Here is a 19,429-nt window from a genome sequence, read left to right as displayed (position 1 = left end):
TTGACAAGTCATGCCTTTATGGCTACTTTTTATGATTATTATCATTATTTTGAACCATCAAAGTTTTAAATCTGTAGGAAATATACAGAGAATATTTGACTTGAGTGAATTGAGATAACTATCCTAGTCATTCCACTGTTTTGGAAAGGGGATAGAGAGATGTAAACATCCTTAACTAACAGTGACATGGACTTGGTCATTGGACTCTATCAGGACAAAAATACAAAAAAACTAATTGTAGAGCGATAGGACTCATCTGGCTATCCATTCTACCTTATTAGCGAAATGTGGTGAATTACACAAGGCTTGCCACACAGGGAAATAACTTCTATGGAATGTGACAACTCTATTACACCTAATGTAGTCTATGTGGAATGTGTCAACTCCATTGTATCTAAATGTAAGTAAGGTCATTAGTTTATAAAAGGCTCTAGCCTTTAAATCATCACAAGTAAATTTATACAATGAGAAGGCCAAGTTTAGAACAAAGAAACCCTTTTAGAATTATCCAATGGGCCAATAAAAATCTCCCTGAGCTGTACATATTTTTTAATGTAGATTGGAAAAAAGATCCTTATTGATTAGTTATTGTTTCTTAATAAGAACTGCACACGGGAATCTATCTCTGTCTCTGACTATGCATAACTGTATGTACATAGCTATGCATTGAGAGAAAATGATTAAAACTTTCTAAGATTATTTGTGCATCATCGCTGCCTCTTGCTTTGCCATTTCGAAGAAAAGTGGTAAGTAGCCCGTGTCTGTGGTTCCAGTGCACACGCACCTTTGCTCCCAGCTCATTATAATGCAATTTCAAAGCCGTGACTCTTTCATCAAGCTCTTTCGGGTTTTCCGTCTGCTTCTTCTGCACAATCTGACGTCCAGTTTTTATGACCATTTCCACTTCAGACTTCACTTCACTCAGACTTTTATACAAGTTCTAAGTTCAAACATAAAACAAAACATAGTAATAAGCAATAGTGTCCGAATTATACTATAACAGTGAATAAAAAGAAAGAGAAGTAGAGAGCACCTTAATTGGCATTCCATGTTTACAGTTTTAATGGAGTAGGATTTTGCAGCTATGACCAATATCTAGCTTTTGCACTGTCTGTTGATTTAATGTTTCTATTTGCAATTATATACAGACATGCATAAATGAGTGTATTTAGTTTTACAATCCAAGTTGGTAATGATTATTCCTAAAAGTTATATGATTTCTTTTTTTTTTTTTTTTAAGATTTTTTATTTGTCAGAGAGAGAGAGAGAGAGAGCATGAGCAGGGGGAGCGGCAGGCAGAGGGAGAAGCAGGCTCCCCGCTGAGCAGGGAGCCCGATGCGGGACTCGATCCCAGGACCCTGAGATCATGACCTGAGCCGAAGGCAGATGCTTAACCGACTGAGCCACCCAGGCGTCCCAAAGTTATATGATTTCTATTTCAAATGTTATATAATACTAGCTGTGAATTTGGAAAAATTCATTTACCCCTTCACCAGGTATTTATTGAGAGCCTAGTACAGCAGATATTACTGGATTCCCTAGACAATCAGTGGTGGCTAAGACAGACACATTCATTGCTGTTCTCACACATTTTAGTGGGAATAAAACATCTAAATTTCCAGATCATAATTTCAACATAAATTAAGTCATATATAAGGAAGGAAGGTAATTTTAAATATGTTAATTACATTATACAAATGTATTTTCTTAATGGGGCTGATTAATTCAATATAGACAGACACAAAAATATTATTTAAAAACTTACATATATATAACAACCCTAAAGAACACATGTATTACTTCACAAAAGTACACTGCTTTAACAAAGCCTCACGAAACAGGTGTCATCACACAAAGTATTTTCCTGGAAAGATATGTGTATGTATGAATGCGTGCATGCAAACACATATGTATATGTATATATATGTAGGCCGGCATATATAATACTTTACATTGTTGCTTTAATTTTTTCAGTGGTAATTGTGAACAACTACCCTTTTTATTGGTACTAAGAAATAAAGTTACTAGTAGGTAATTGCTTCTTCTTTGGAATTAGAACAAAACTTGGGTTTATTTTCTCTTCTCAGTTTAAAATCAATGCCTAAAAACACTTTTTTGTAAAGGCTGAGCAAATATCTTACTCATTAAAGCTACGTACATAATCTATTTCCATCTTGATCCCTTCTTTGATGGTTGTTTTGTGTTAATATTCCTTTACTAAAAATTTTGGGTTCTTGTCTGAGCTTTCCAGATGATTTTTTTTTTTTACTTCATTTTACTTTTATCTTAGAAATTACACATATATCTTGGTATGTAGAAACATTCAATCAGTAACTGTATGGAGGGAATCAACTGTGTGAATTTTGGAATCAGAGATATTTTCTAATGACTTATTCTTTAAACATTAAAAAAAAAATCTCCGTGATTTACCCTTATGTTGAAAGTTCAAAGTACCATTAGTACCAAACTACCAAAGCCATTAACCCCATATCATTCAGTATGCAGAGAAAGTATCACTGAGGGAGGGGAGTGTCCTTCATATTTATTTGCGTTCCTGTTGGGAAGACTTTTTTTTTAAAGATTCTATTTATTTATTTGACAGAGAGAGAGAGACAGCGAGAGAGGGAACACAAGCAGGGGGAGTGGGAGAGGGAGAAGCAGGCTTCCCGCGGAGCAGGGAGCCCGATGCGGGGCTCGATCCCAGGACCCTGGGATCATGACCTGAGCCGAAGGCAGACGCTTAATGACTGAGCCACCCAGGTGCCCCAAGACTTTTTTTAATTAAACAAAAATGTTGAAGGCAAAGGCAATGATTACAGTGCATGCAACAGGGCATCTTAAGTAATTTAAAAATATATAAATGTTGTAAAGAAAAGATATCCTTCTGGAAGAACTACTTGAATTGCTCCTGACATTTAAACCAGAGCCCCGACCAAACTGAGCAAGAACTTGAAAATGTTTCCCTGTAAAGGGTCAGGGCACAGTCACAGCTGGTTGCAGGGAGGGTTGTTTTCACCTCATCTTTACTAGCAGACCAGTTTTCTGATGTACCGTTAGAGACCTGGTCATAGAAGGGAACAGCTGTCCCTTTGGGAATAATATTTAATCATGATGGTAGTATACTGCGGTCATTTTGATTTCGATTATTTTTGCATAATTTAAGAGGAGATAGCTTCCTACAAATCCCTAATGTTGTTCATCTAATACCAGCTAATAATTATACATTACGATGTTCAAATTTTCTTTTTCAGGGTGGGAATATTTATAATAACAATGCCACTAAAATGCAGCCTGTGTTATGAAGGAATGTCACTGCATTAAAAAATTCCATAATTTCACAAAGGAATACACATATCTACAAAATTTGTGTTAAAAGATACTTTCCCACTCACAATAATATGACTGAAATGCATCTAAAGAGTTTCTTTTAAATTTATGTTATGGAGTAAAAGCAGAAACAATACGTAAAACACAAAGTACTAACTAGATAACCTTTTTTACCTTTAATGTTAATAATATTCAGGGCTTTTATTTTATGTGACTTTCTACTCTTAGCCCATAGCAAACAAAGAGTTATAATAACAGTGGTATTACTCTAGTAGATAATTCAGCCTTATATTGTCAGAGGCGTCATCTGCCTTGGCGAATTTCCAATAACTGCAACAAAGGACACAGCTCAAGATCCCACAGTCCTGTGAAGATTTATGCTGCAGGCTAATCATATGCCTTCCATGCCTTTTTATTCTGTCTTTGAGGTCTGGTGGCATTTCAGTGCATGTCCAGCACTGATGTTGAATGGAAAGCTACCAGGGTTTGGAGGAAGAGCTCCATATTCAAAGTACTATAAGAATTAAACAGAGGGACTTCCTCTTATATTCTGCATAGTTCTTCAACAATTACAGATTCAAAAAAGACACCTATAGAGGATGTATTCAAAGGCTACTATTTCAGTAAAAGTTCTTGTCTCTCAACACACTTGTGCTAACTTTTGTTCTTAATCTTAAAATTACATATTATTAATTATTATAGTTATCTGAAAACAATCTTCTATTATAAAGGAAGATCATCATCACATACCTCTTTTTTTTTTTTCCCACAGACTGCTTAATAAGGAAAGGCAAGGAGTAGCTGTGTATTTGTCCCCAGAAATACATACCACACAATGATTTAACTGTGACTGTACTACTTCCTGTTCCACACTCTTCGTTTCCAACGCAGGCAAATGCATCTTCACTTCATCTAAAATCATCTTACTTTCCTGTAGACGCTGCTCAAAATTGGCTGGCTTCTGGAATAATCGAAACTTCATGGAAACATCTTGCAATTTTTTCTGTAAAGACAATGTAAGAAAGCACCTGTATAATTTCACATTCCAAACAACAAGCAGTCATATTTTTGTTAATAGATTTTTCTTTATTCCTGAAGATATACAAGATTAAAAAAAGTAAGGCATTTTTTTTCCACTTGTCTAGCACAAAGAATGCATACATTTGGGAGAATTCAGTAGTTGTTCTGAATGTGATACTAAATAAAAGGTAATTTATTAACCTACTTTATCCTTAAGATATACAACCCCCCCCAAGATCTATGTTATTTATATATCATATTGTAGTTTTCAAATAATGCCCTTAATCCCGATTTTTTCTAATGACCAAATTGCCTAATATAGACTATGTTTTAATATGCAACTAGAAGAAGTTCCTTAGTTTATGCGAGGATACGTACCTGTGCCACATCAATTTGGGACAGTACCCTTTGGGCAGTCTCCTTTCCCTGGTTATGTTTCTTCATTTCTTCTAAACTGATCTCATGACTTGTCAAATCCGATTGGATTTTCTGTTGGGAGGACAGCATTATTAGTCAGCATGCTCTGCAGGTTATTGCAAAGAGTAACTCACTTGCCAAGAAGATGAAATTCAGGAACTCTCTTAAAGCATTATTACAATGTAGCCTCCTTTAAAGTGACAATAGTTTGTTTTTGTTTTTTTTTACTTACCAAAAGTTATCAAAAATGACATAGCTTATTTCTCTCCTATTTGGGTTATTACGAAAAAGAAATTATCCTTTTGAGTCAGTGATAATGCATAGCTATTTCAGATATTTTCAGAAGGAAATATCTGTTTATATCTAATATGAATGACTGATATTCTTTTATCTCTGAATTTACACTCAAATCTGACTAAAGACATATATATATCAAACCTAACTGTGATAGGATAAGATATAATGAGAAAGTTCCATGTAGACAATATTCATTGTGATATTTACTCATTCTGCACTATATTTCAGTTAAATTTCAGGAAAATTATGGATTTAGGAAAGTGAAGTAAAATCCTTTAATTGGCTTTGCTTTTTGTCTGTTGGATACTTAAGAGTTTCTTCAAGAGACTGATTTTTGAACCTTAAATAACTATAAAAATTGCTGTATTTTCTATACTGAGTAGACATTTTTGATCGAGCTCTATTTGGAAGTATGTCTGTATTTGACTTGTACACTTCTGAGCCTGCTTCAGGAGTCAGCCAAATCATGGAGTGTGCAGAGACCAAAACAATAAATTCATTCATTTATTTCTGCCAGTTCCAGCAAAAATCAGCAAGTTGTCAAATTATTCTAATTTAAATATCAGTTGCTGTCAGATTATCACAAGTAAGTTAGAAAAGAAAAGAATTAACTTATACCACAGTGCCCATAAAATTTTCATGCAAAACAATTTGTATAATGCATATTAGTATAACCTAATTTATACCAACTGGAGTCAATTCCAGTACATATTACTAGAAAATAACATCACTTTGATTAGCAGTTCATTACCACAGAGAACTACAATCTTGCAATGAGTAGTGTGAATTATCCTAAGAAAATGGGTTGAGTAGTGAAGGAGTTACTTAGTATACAAGGAAATGTACACATATGCCTTAATATCATTCCTTAACATATTGATCCTAACAATTATAAAGACAAAGTAATGACGAATTACTTAAGTAATTACAATTTTGGCATAAAATAATTAAGAGCAAGGACTCATGCAAATACATACTATATATGTATATATATATTTTACTATGTAGATAGATATAGATATAGATATAGATATAGATATAGATATATCTTCACTGGTTGAATTACTCCCTTGTATATAGATATATGCTATCCTCCAGAACCCATGGAGTTCGGGGGTTAGGGATCCATATAAGTACGCAATAAGATTATTCACAAAGTTATAAATGCTAAAGAATCTACAAAATTTAATGGGGGTATGTAGGACAGAGTAACACTTAACAAGGAAGTGAATAGATGTCATAGGAGAGGTGATGTTACATCAGAACTCTGAATAATTAGTAAGCATCGCTGGCAGTAGCAGATGCTTTAGGGGGAGGGGTTACGATTATGATATTTTAAGTGGAAAATGCTCACCCCCTCAAAAAAGTAGGTCAATACTAACCATGTCTGTGCCACATAAACCTAGCCGCTCCCAAGTCATAGATGATTAAAACATGGACAATGCTTATGCCCCATTAGGTCCATCAGATTCTCTCTCAGAGCTGCAGGACAAAGTCTGGCCAAGCTCTGTGGGTGCTGAGAATCGTCACATATGCAAGGAGACTGTGCTTAAGAAGTCCGCAGTTTACAGTGTCAATTGGGGAATAGCAAAGGTCGATGACTAGAAAGAGAAGATAGAAGTAGATGCCAAAAAGAGAGGTATAAACAAAAATACTGATGGCTTTCAATCACAGGCTGAAGGAAATGGGGCATTTTCCAAAGATGGTTGTAACAACAGTTCCCATACTATGTGCTCCTCTTACCACTCCCCCATTAAGAGGTGGAGTTTCTTTACCTCTTTAAACCTAGGTTGGCCCTTTGACTGCCTTGACCAACAGAAGAGGGCACAAGTAGTGTTTTTTTTTTTTAAAGATTTTATTTATTTATTTGAGAGAGAGAGAGAATGAGAGACACAGAGCATGAGAAGGAGGAGGGTCAGAGGGAGAAGCAGACTCCCTGCCAAGCAGGGAGCCCGATGCGGGACTCGATCCCAGGACTCCAGGATCATGACCTGAGCCGAAGGCAGTCGCTTAACCAACTGAGCCACCCAGGCGCCCCCACAAGTAGTGTTTTGTCAGTTATGGGAAAAGCCCCTAAGAGGACGAGCAGCTTCAACTTCTACCTTTTTGGAACATTGACTCTTAAGATGTTCCCTCTTGGAACCCATCTGGCATGCTCTGAGAAGCCCAAGCCACATAAAGAAGCGGTAGGTAAGTGATTCAGTGAACGATCCCAAGTGAGCTTTCAGCTACAATGAGCATCATCCTCGGAAAAGCTAAGTCCAGTGCAGTTGAGCTTACATGCCATGGCAGAGCCAGCCAGCAACTGCCTACAATCCCATGAGAGATCCCAAGAGATAATGATAAATAGCTGGTGCAAGTGACCAAAACACAGGCTCTAGTCCATTCCTGAGACAAATTTTATTCTTGCCCTTAGCTTCCATGAGGCATCCCTATATACCGATGACAAACTTCTTCCCCTCATTTTTGTTTTTTAGTTAATTCAATTGTGCTACTTCTGCTTCATTGTTCTAAGTAGTATCTTTGACAAGCAAGGAGATAGAAGTTTTAAAAATAGAAGCATTCCTGATTGAGGGAAAACAAGGTACTCAGATGAGGTAATAAATGGCATGGGGAGTTTGGGAGAACTGAAATCATAGAGAATGAACACACAATGGCAGAAATATAAATGGAAGAGGTATTTAATAACCTCATGTCCCAAATGAAAAAAACTCTAATTTTTCAATATGAAGAGAAAGTTTAAAATTTTAACTTCATCAGAATCACAGATAATAATAGTTTTACTGCTAATAGTTAATCTAATAATTAAGGAAACCTGCAATGAGAGAATGCGATTATAAATTCAGTAATACTTTGAAATGAATTTGAATTTTTCAAATCACTATATACACACATATATAGCTACATATATGTATACTTTTTTTTTCAAAAAAGCAGTGTGCACCTGTACAATTAGTATTTATTTTAATGTGCTCTCAAACATTAGAGGGCCCTAATGAGGGCCAGGAGAGAGCCATGGAAAACAAGAATTTAAGGGATATGGAGAAGAAAGAAAGCACCAAAGAAAGAAAAGGAAGAGTCCAAGAGAAGGAGAAACAGAACAGCCAGGAAAGATAAAGGGTGCCACTTCAATCAAGTGATGTAAGAATTTTAAAAATGAGGGAGAAGTCAACAATGTCAATTTTGAGACATGTCAAATGAGGCAAGTTCTAACAAGTGTACATTAGCTGGTCAATGAGCACTGTAGCTAGAAGAGAGTCACTGGTAAGAGCAGAACTTAGCTTTTCCAAGGATGAAGCTTAAAGACCAGGAAACCCTCATCTAAAAATAGTTCAAATTATTTTTGAAGAATTTTGTCTCACCACATAATGTATTGTGGTCAACGAGGAACACGTATTAAGGCTATGTAAAAGGAGCCAAGGGATGAGAGAGATTTAAAAAAAAATAAGAAGATAATTGATTAGAAAAACCCAGTGGGAAGCAAGAAGGAATGAAGAGCAAAGACCAATAATCAACAAAAAATACTGACAGAAAGAGAGGTGCTACTTTTTCAGAAGCCCAAGGTAAGACATAAAGATCATTTTTGATATAGAAAGGCAGAAAGGGCTTCTTACTTGATGCTCTGTGTAAATCAGAACAGAAGACTGTTAAGAGAAATCTGAACTTAAATTTCAGGGCTCTGGGGGCACCTGGGTGACTCAATTGGTTAAACATTCGACTCTTGATTTTGGCTCAGAACATGGTCTCAGGGTTGTGAGATCAAGCCCCGCTGAGCCCAGCCTCAGGCTCCTTGTTCAGCGGGGAGTCTGCTTGAGATTCTTTCCCTCTTTCTCTCTCCCTCTGACCCTCCCCCAGCTCGTGTGTGTACACACACGTGCACACGTGTGCACACTTTCTTCTCTCTAAAATAAATAAATAAATCTTCAAATTTCAGGGCTCTGATTTATCCCTTGAGCACCAAACCTTTCTGAAGCTCAATTTTCTCATCTCTAAACTGAGGATGTTGATGACAAGCCAGTAATGAAGCATTATCAGTAGTCCTGGGAAAATTCTCATGTTTGCAGTAGACAACTACACTGGTTTTGGTAAAAAGATCAGATGTTATAGTGTATGTAAAAATACCTGTTCAAGTTTGCACAAATATTTACTTCCAAATTGTGTGAGTCGTCTAAAGGAAAGTGATGGAAATCGCATAGTCATTGTGGAAACTGGGGATGGAAATTGATGAGAAAAAAAAAAAAAGATACTGAGAGCAGAGTGCCCAAATTATGCATCTGCAACCGTATGTATCTACATGTTTTTGAAGCCCTTCATTTGTCTAGTACTCAAGCTAAAGGAAAAAAAATAATAGAGGAAAAAATGAATTATACACATATTCCTTTAGCCTTTTATACTAGAAGGGTAAGAGAAGAACGCTGAAGGAAATCATCCTCCTCATCATCACCACCAGAGCAGACATCTGTGTCAGCTTTTATATGACGATTCACACACATATATTTATTTAATCACCTAATCAAACTAAGATATAAGTTTATCATCCTCATTCACAAATGAGGGTAGAAATGTTGACTTGTCCAAGGTAACATACCCAGGAAGTAGCAAACTCAATGTCCTCTGAACAACTATACTTCCTCTTAAATTATGATTCCAAAATAAATGTGTCCTCCATATGGACATTGGTCAGACAAGACAGAGAGTTCATCTCATTTGTTCATTAATAGTATTTACTTTATGAATTCAATTCAATAAACAAGTTGGGCATCTACTAGTCAATTCCATATAGTGAGAACAAAACTATTGCCCCTATTCTTAAGGATCTTTTATTCTAGGAAGATAGAACATAGAGATATAAATTAAATTAAAATTAGAAAGCGGAAATACATGTGATATAATTTAAAAAAACATGCTATATGATAAAAGAGAAGAGGCACAGTCATTTCTACTACAGAATCTGGTAAAATTTTAAGAAATTGTCATAATTTAAATTACATATGGCTGTGAAGGGGTTTTGGAGGGGTAGAGAATAAGAAAATGGGATCTCATTCCAGGCTATGAGAACCATGCTAGCAAAGATTGGGTTTGGAACATGCAGAGTGTGTATACTCTGTTTCAGAGAAGGAAAAACTAGATGTGGGTAGAGTAAGAATTACTTTGGAGAGGGGGATTCAGTGTGAAGCTACTGAACCTTAAGTTTCAGGGCCCCTTCCTTATGAAAGACTCTCTACAACTCAGAATTTAATTTTCTATCTCTAATTGGTATGAGTATTGTTTTTTCTTAAAGACTGCCCCCTCAAACCTGCCTCTTGTAGCCTGGCATTACAAAACAAAGCCAAGATAACTTAAGTGATCACTGAAACACAGGTCTTCTGATGATAAATTCCACACATGACTCATAAACAACAGGAACGGCAATGACTTACAAAAACACAACCCAAAACTGAACCTTTGTCACCAGGATATGTGAAGGACCATGTAACATGTAAAAGGAAAGTTTGGCAATTTAGAACTCAATGCAAAGCATTACACAGACTTGAAATATTCATATTTATATCAAGCTTTTAGACAGTGTTGAGAGGCTAAGTGTCTATACTCTTGGAAAGATCACCACTATTAAAATCATTAAAATGGAAAAATTGGTTTTGAACATCATATAAAACTGGAATTTTATTATAATTTATAGGCAGCCTTTTTAGAAAACTTCTCACATCTATAGTCCTGTTCTAATATGATTAGAGATCTAAATTTCCTTATAAATTAAAATTATGTGTGAAAAAAGCCCAGTGAGTAAATATATTTTGGAAATTGAGGATAAACGTGTCTGTTATACAGGACATCTCAGAATATTTCGTATAATAATATACACTGTGATATCAAGAGGAATAGTTCTTTGCTCAAATTACCCTTTTGCTTTTTCTCTCCCTTGCTTTTGCTCTTAAAAAAAAAAAAAAAAAAGGTAGGGGAGCCTGGGTGGCTCAGTCCATTAACTGTCTGACTCTTGGTTTCAGCTCAGGTCATGGTCTCAGGGTCCTGAGATCAAGCCCTGTGTCAGGCTCTGCGCTGAATGTGGAGCCTTCTTAAGATTCTCTATCTCGATGTTGGCGGGGATGCGGAGAAAGGGGAACCCTCCTACACTGTTGGTGGGAATGCAAGCTGGTGCAGCCACTCTGGAAAACGGTATGGAGGTTCCTCAAAAAGTTGAAAATAGAACTACCCTACGACCCAGCAATGGCACTACTGGGTATTTACCCCAAAGATACAAATGTAGGGATCCAAAGGGGTACGTGTACCCCGATGTTTATAGCAGCAATGTCCACAATAGCCAAACTATGGAAAGAGCCAAGATGTCCATCGACAGATGAATGGATAAAGAAGGTGTGGTATATATATACAATGGAATATTATGCAGCCATCAAAAGGAATGAAATCTTGCCATTTGCAATGACGTGGATGGAACGGGAGGGTATTATGCTGAGTGAAATAAGTCAATCAGAGAAAGACATGTATCATATGACCTCACTGATATGAGGAATTCTTAATCTCAGGAAACAAACTGAGGGTTGCTGGAGTGGTGGGGGGGGTAGGAGGGATGGGGTGGCTGGGTGATAGACATTGGGGAGGATATGTGCTATGTTGAGCGCTGTGAATTGTGTAAGACTGTTGAATCACAGACCTGTACCTCTGAAACAAAGAATATATTATATGTTAAAAAAAAAAAAAAGAAGATAGCAGGAGGGGAAGAATGAAGGGGGGGAAATCGGAGGAAGAGATGAACCATGAGAGACTATGGACTCTGAGAAACAAACTGAGGGTTCTAGAGGGGAGGGGGATGGGGGGATGGGTTAGCCTGGTGATGGGTATTAAAGAGGGCACGTACTGAATGGAGCACTGGGTGTTATATGCAAACAATGAATCATGGAACACTACATCAAAAACTAATTATGTAATGTATGGTGATTAACATAACATAATAAAAAAAAACTAAAAAAAATTTTTTTCTGTCTTCCTCTCCTTCTCCCTCTGCCCCTCCCCCCAGCTCATCTGGGTGTGTGTGTGTGTGTGCACGCGCGTGCGTGTGCGCAGGCTCTCTCACCGTCTCTCTCTAAAAAAACTAAAAATAAAAATTACCCCTTTGCTTTCTTTGTCAGAGTACATCACATAAGTAGATTTTGGAAAATCTATCTAATACACTTAATATGTTCAGTAACAAGAATTCAATTCACTACTAAAAGTGTAAGATAAAAATAGATATGTATTTCCAATCGATTGTAATTTGGGAAGATTTTGTAACATGCATCGCTCTTTTATTCAGCTAGCATCTTTACAAATTAATTCCACAATTCTTACTTTCAACTGATAATTCATTTTTAGTTTGTACTTAGGACATCATTCACCACCTACTTTATTTAACCTCATCAGATTATTATTCCGGAGCCACATAATTAAAAATTATTTATCACTTTAGGGCAAGTTTATTGTGAAATAGGTAAGTGATGTGCTTAAATAACAAAGTATTATGGAAACTTCCAGGCAGACTGGACAATCTCCTATTTTAAAACTCTTCCTATAAAAAAAAAAAAAACACTATATCGTCTTTCCTGATATTATGATCAGACAATGAAAAAATAATACCATAGAAGAAAACACTGAAAACAAAAAATTTAATTCAAAGAAAAAGGTTTTCCTGGTACTTGGCTACCAGATCTGTAAGATCTGCTAAAGATGTAAAAGCTGGGGTGCCTGGGTGGCTCAATTGGTTAAGGGTCTGCCTTCGGCTCAGGTCATGATCTCGGGGTCCTGGGATCGAGCCCCACATTGGGCTCCCCACTCAGTGGGGAGTCTGCTTCTCCCTCTCCCTCTGTCCTTCCTCCCTGCTTGTGCTCTCTATCTCTCTCTCTCTGTCTCAAATAAATAAATAAAATCTTTTTTAAAAAAGATGTAAAAGCTGTATAATTTGAGTTCTATTTTCCCCCAAGATATACACCTACCAGGATATGGGTGAAAACTGTTTGAAGAAAACAAACGAACTGATCTTGTGAAGTTGTCAGCTTGGATTTATATAAAATCAGTAATTTCCAACAAAAACAAAATGAAAGGAAGTAGCAGATCAGGGCTAATGATTTAGAACACCCACGTACACTGTAATAGGAGTTCTCAGTCTAATACCTTTCAGGATCACTAGATTTTTTTTTTCTTCATCAAGTAATATAAAGCAAATTATGACATCATGCCATTCCCAAGAAAAGACATGTGACAATACTGCAATTATGTTTATAACTAGCACAATACAGAGAAAGTAGGAAACAACAATGGAAATAGAAATAACCATTTTTCCATTAAAGATGATAAAGGGCAAATTATAGAGCTAAAAATTAATCAAACTTTAAGGACATTTCCAATATAGCACTTAACCATTAACTGAGAAGAGAGCAGGCCTTTTTACCATGATTTACCTCATCGGATCATTCTCATGTATCAAATTAATGACAAAGTGGCAAGCAAAATGAAGCTGTAGCTGTTGAAAGTATTTAATGGAATAAAGGATGCTTTCTATCAAATGATTGCTGGAGCTTTTGTGATATCAAATAAAGAAAATGATTCCAGAGAAAATAACTAAAATATTTCAGAAAGAAAAAATATTAGAAGATGTCATGTCGTGACAATTAATGGAGAAATATAACACTATTAGTCATTTTAAAACAAATCACAATTCTGAAATTGTACCCCCAAGAAGAGGAAATGGCCACATATAATATGGACTCACAAAATTAAAGGAAGAAAATGTACTAAAGGATCTTGGATTATTTGTACTTTTAAAACATTTGGGAACATGAAAAAAAGTGCACTAATTATGGTAGTGGGCAAAGAATTTTGAAAAGTTTTAGAATATACATTTGAATATTTCGGTAAGTACAAAAGAAAGAAGAAATTCACACAGTTTTTTTTTTTTTATTACTATTTGTAGAAAGATCCTGTAGGTTAATTAGACAAGATAGAAAGCATGTTACCTATAAATTAAGCTTTGTCAGATGGAGAAGTTTTGATTTTTCTCAGGAATACACAACAGGCCAAAGAGCTTGTTGTATTATAACAACTTAATTAGAGGCTGTTTTCAGGTCTGTGAGGCACTTTGGAACCCAGTACATATTTAACAAGTTAAATATATACATAAATGTAATCGTGTGTGTACACACACACACACACACGTGTGTGTGTAAGTTTATGCCATAATGGCAAACATTTTAATAACACCAAAACAAACTTAGCTTCTAACTTAGTTCAATTTTAAGTACTTTGGTGGAGCTTTGTGTTAAGAAATTTAAGAAATCAGCTGATGACCATCTTCTTCTATCCCCCTCCTACTATTCTGATAGTAAATTTGGGGACAGAACCATTTAAAACCAAAAAAATGAACACTGTGTGGAATTATTATTCCCTGTAATACATCTGAGAAATAATGCTATTCATAGTTATAGTAATGATAATGATGGCAATGATAATAGAAGTCCATTATAAGTCTACATTTTCAAGCAATTATGATTACTTTTCAAATTAGGTAAGTGCAGAGTCAAAACTTTGGGAGAAATTTGGAATACTACATAGAAATTTGAGGAAGTATAGTGGCTACAGGTTAATTTTTTGCTTGATAGAGAGCTAATTATCAAAGTGGAGAAAGCAGATCTGAGGTAAAGTCCCAGCTTCAGTGAAAATGCTTTAGAATGGAATCCATTAAATATATCCCAATATAAACAACTGAAATATTACAATATTACTATGTGAGGTCTTACAGTGGACACCAGGATGGTCAATGGTAAATAGCCACCATTTAAGTTAATTCCAGGTTATTTAACACAATTCCTCACATTCCACCTTTGACTATACATCTAAACAATGGACTAAAAAAGTTGATGGTAAACTGAAATTATTTTTTAAAGATTTTATTTATTTATTTGAGAGAGAGAGAGAGGAAGTGAGAGAGAGCAGGAGCAGGGGGAGGGGCAGACAGCGAGGGAGAGAGAGAAGCAGACTCTCCACTAAGCAGGGAGCCAGACGCAGGGCTCTATCCCAGGACTCTGGGATCATGACCTGAGCCAAAGCAACGCTTAACCAACTGAGCCACCCAGGCACCCCTGAAATTATTTTTTAATATACTATTTGAGATATTCTCTATTACAAAGTCTCTTTTAAAATCAGCTTTATCAAGGTATAGTTTATCTACCATAGAATTCAATAAATGCAAATTCAAGAAATTTAACAAATTTAGAGTCGTGCAACTACTGCCATGATTTCATTTTTAGAACATTTCTATAGCTCCCTCAAATGATCCTGTGTGTCTATTTTCAGTAACTTCCTATCCCCATCCCTTCAATTAATAATCTAGCCTCTTCAAATATTTTCTTAAGCCTAAATATTTGACTTACCTCCCTCATTAAATTATGGTAATGATCAAAGAAAACAATGCAGATGCTTTGAAAATAGTCGCTATTCACACGGTATAGTCCTTGGAAGGACTGGAATACCTAGACAGGCTGGAATATTTACTTTTCACTAATCATTCCTTCTCACGTGAAAAATTTTATTGTGTACTACTCAAAGGATTTTTAAAGTGCTCTGAAGTTCTAAAACTTGGCAGTATCATAAAGCACTATGACAAGATATTGTCACGCTATTATATATTTTTTTTTGTCGTGATACCATTAAGTCCCATTTTTAAAATGGTTCTTGATGATTATGGTGAACTTGACTGGTCAACAATTCTTTGATTTTCATCTTTCTTTCCTGCTATCTTATGGCAAGATGGCAAAATCCATGTGGGGCTTGTCCACTTTTTTAAAAAAAAATAGCTCCTAGCACATTTGTCTGGCACATATTTAGTGACTAAATGTGGTAAATCTTTGTGGAATTGAATAAATTCACCAAATACTTATTGAGGATCTGCTAGGCAGTCCTGATCTTTTACAAATTGACTTTTGGTGGGTAGGAAATTGAGGTCCACAGGGAAAACAACAATAACAAAACTAATTAAAAAATAAACAAGGAAGTTTCATATAGTCATAAATGTTACAAAGAAACTACAATAGTGCCTGTGATACCAAGTGTCATCTGGGTGTGCATTTTAGATTTATAACTTCACTGTCAGCTATTTGGGAATAAATATCTATTTGTATAAGAAAAAAAAAGAACAGAAACAATAGGTTGAATCTAAATTGCCTCAAAATATTCAGAGTACTTCAAGAGTCTTCACTGAGACCATAGCATGGCGCAGCTAGCTTCACCTTTTGTATTGAGAATGTGTAGTTTTTCACAACTGGATGTTGTAATTGAACTGCAGAATTAAGATGTACACTTTTGAATTTATAATATAAAAGACGTCTATTTCTTTATCATTATACATCCTGTGAGGACATGATACTGTGCCATTTTTCGAAATACAGTCAATGATGTGTAGCACATTTCTAATCTTTTGCATCTTCTGTAACACTTGCTTGCAATTATTTCTCACGTTATTAAACATATTGAAGTGGTAACAGTCATTATAAATTGGCGAGTAATCAGTTCTATATGGTAACACACACAGGTAGCATTGCAATGTTAGAACAGATTTAAAATTAATTGTATTATGTTTATCATCATATTTATATTGCTAGGTAAACAGAAAAGAAAATATTTCTGCCACGCCTATGTGGGGTTTAACATTAGAACCCAAATGTCTGTAATAGATCTCTACATTCTCCTTCTACGGTTAAATTATTCCATTATCACATAAATCCTGAATGAATTCTGCAATGAGGGTTTATACTAATTCATAAATCAGTGAAGTAGGCTGTAAAGTAAGACTGTTCTGAGTCGTTTGGCACTCAAATATGCCTATTTACACTATAAAAGTCTTTTTTTATCCTATAATGAAATCATAAGCTTAATCTGATAGACCAAAATCTGCATTTAGATCTTTATTTTTTAAGCCATTGGTTTTGATAGTCTGGAATGGTTACATTTAAAAATGGCCAAATATATTTAAACTGAGTTATAAGATTTAGCTTCAATAAACACAGGAAGACCTCAATTATAAATTGTTTTGATGTGTGGCTAATGCAGTCAGCTTAAATTAACAGCTTTCTTTAGTAAAAAGAAGATCCCTCTTTTCTATTTGTTGACACTAAGTTTTAGCCACATTGCTAATGGGATGGGAAAAGAGATGGAAGGAAGAAACTCGGTCTATAGTGGAACCAGAGTACGTGAAAGTCCCAGCTTGATGAGTGAAATATAGGAGCACTTTCTTTATTGATTATGAAGTCCTCTCCTTTGATGATAATTTGTTTCCTAAATTGCCTTAAATTTTTTCCTCTCTACTCATGCACATAAATCTACTATGTGGGAGATGTTGCAAAAGATGGGGTCAGGAATCTGTGGGACAAAAGAAATAGTCGAGCCATTGGAATCACCGCTAGGCAGCCCACTGCTTCTTGTGGTAATCTTAGTGACACCATAATATTCTCTATAAAGTGTGCATCATCAACACTTCATGATACAGAGTATTTCAACAGGTACCCATGTTGGATTTTTCTTACATACTAGAGATTCAAAATTATGAAATTACTGGTATAATTCGGAAGAAAAAACTGTAGACTGAAATACCTTAGTAATTTTAAGAATTGCAGACATTAAGGTGGTTATTGGCACATGATTATCTTGGCTCCTACAATCATTGAGAGGCACATCCAAGGTGAATGGCACATTATGATATGTGGAATTAGGGGACAAAGAAGAAGAAAATAAGAAAACCAAGCCAAGTTCATCTTCAAACATCCATGTTGAAAATTCTACTTGCCTGAATTAATTCATTTCTGCAGGAATTCTCAGCTATGTTTCCTCCTCTATTCATTTCCCATAAGAGTAAGGGGACAATCAAAATAGAAGAGAAAGTCACCACAACTCCCTCCCATTGAAATCTCGACAATGTCATAGGTGTGAATATCAAAGAGTGAGTGGTGAGAAATGTGATGCGAGGAAAAAACTGTGGAGCATTTCAGCCATGACCAATAATGAACTCTCCAAAGTCGTTCTCAACCTTTTCCACATGTGAGAACACTCGGGAGAATTTCCAATAATTCTGACAACTGAGTTCCCCCCAGATATTCTGACATGACTGGTGTGGGGTGCACTCTGGGAACTTTTCTTCCAGATCATAGGTGCTAAAACTAAATCTGTGTTTCAGTATGTTCTGCAGGACACTTAAGGAGTAAATAACTATATTCATGCTATGTGTTGCTTTGCAGTTATATAATTTGATGATTTTATACCGTAAAATTGTTCTTGAAGAAGCACTCATTGGTTTTTTATATTTTAATCATACTATTTTTGAAATAGTTCTTAAGTTTCTGATTTCTGTACCTAGAAGATAAATTTTTCTATCTAGAAGAATTCCTCCCATTTGCTTTACTCTATTTGAATCAATAAGATGTTATCTTAATTTTGTACTTTAATAAAAATCTTGCTTTAAATGGCCTGGTATTGGGCAGTTGATGCTGTGGTTCTACGATCTAAGATTTTGGTTTAAGTGTTACTGACTGAAAAAAAATACTCCGGTCACTGTATGCTCTGATATCCTCACAATATGTAATCTTACTGTCTAAAAGGTTAGACTTCACTCCTATGAGCTCATGTTACTAAATAAAACAGTAAATATTTTTAATCTGATTTAGAATTGGAAGGCCCAGTTCTATAATCAAAACAGATAACTGATCAATGAACATGCTGAGGCAGTGGGGAGCTCATTTCTGCCCTATAGTTATAAAGGCAAATGTAATGCAAGAACCCATCTTGATCTATGTCTCCTTTTATAAATAATAAGAGCATACCTGTTATAAAGTTATACACATCGCGTATATGTTTGTAATACTGAGAATTTGTTATTTCTGAGAATCTCAATCTTAAAAGGCAGAAAAAGAAGGCTCTAGTAACAGATTTTAATTTGGCAGCAAAACTACTACTGCACCACACGGTGGAGTCAGACATCCACAAATCTCTGTGGCCAAATCTGAGCACATTCTTTAAGAGGACCAAATACAGCAATGGCATTCGTTTTGTTTGTCCGGCTTCTCAGTGATATACTAAAACAAGCACTCGGTTTCTGAAAAGGGAAAGCTAAGTCTACCTAATCTTTTAATTAACAATGAACTTAGATGGAAATTTAAAGAAACCAGTTGTTTTGTATTAGTACAAGCCAGGAAAGTTAGCCCCCATGATAGACAGTTAGAAAAAAATGTCATTTTGGCGGCATTCTTAGTGGCTTCTTTTTCTGGCAAACTCTGCTTATGTTCTTACTTCACAGACAGTCTCTTTACTCTCTATTTGTCTCTTTCAAGAGAGT

At 35.6% G+C, this 19,429-nt stretch overlaps 1 protein-coding gene across 9 annotated transcripts in view; it reads right to left on the bottom strand.

Annotated features, from left to right (window-relative positions):
* The window catches only part of DMD (dystrophin), a 2,185,421-nt gene that overhangs the window by 1,225,071 nt on the left and 940,921 nt on the right, over window positions 1-19,429 (bottom strand). For all 9 annotated transcript variants that reach the window (XM_078064107.1, XM_078064109.1, XM_078064106.1 and 6 more), the window contains 3 exons: window positions 4,726-4,836; window positions 4,157-4,330; window positions 785-940 (listed from right to left, as the gene is read on the bottom strand). In XM_078064107.1, the coding sequence (XP_077920233.1) occupies window positions 785-940; window positions 4,157-4,330; window positions 4,726-4,836 (441 nt within the window). The remainder of the gene's footprint in view (window positions 1-784; window positions 941-4,156; window positions 4,331-4,725; window positions 4,837-19,429) is intronic.

This window comes from Halichoerus grypus, chromosome X (assembly GCF_964656455.1).
Source record: "Halichoerus grypus chromosome X, mHalGry1.hap1.1, whole genome shotgun sequence".
NCBI lineage: Eukaryota > Metazoa > Chordata > Mammalia > Carnivora > Phocidae > Halichoerus > Halichoerus grypus.
Note: the sequence above shows the minus strand (reverse complement) of the source record. Positions and strands in the feature narration are given on the sequence as shown.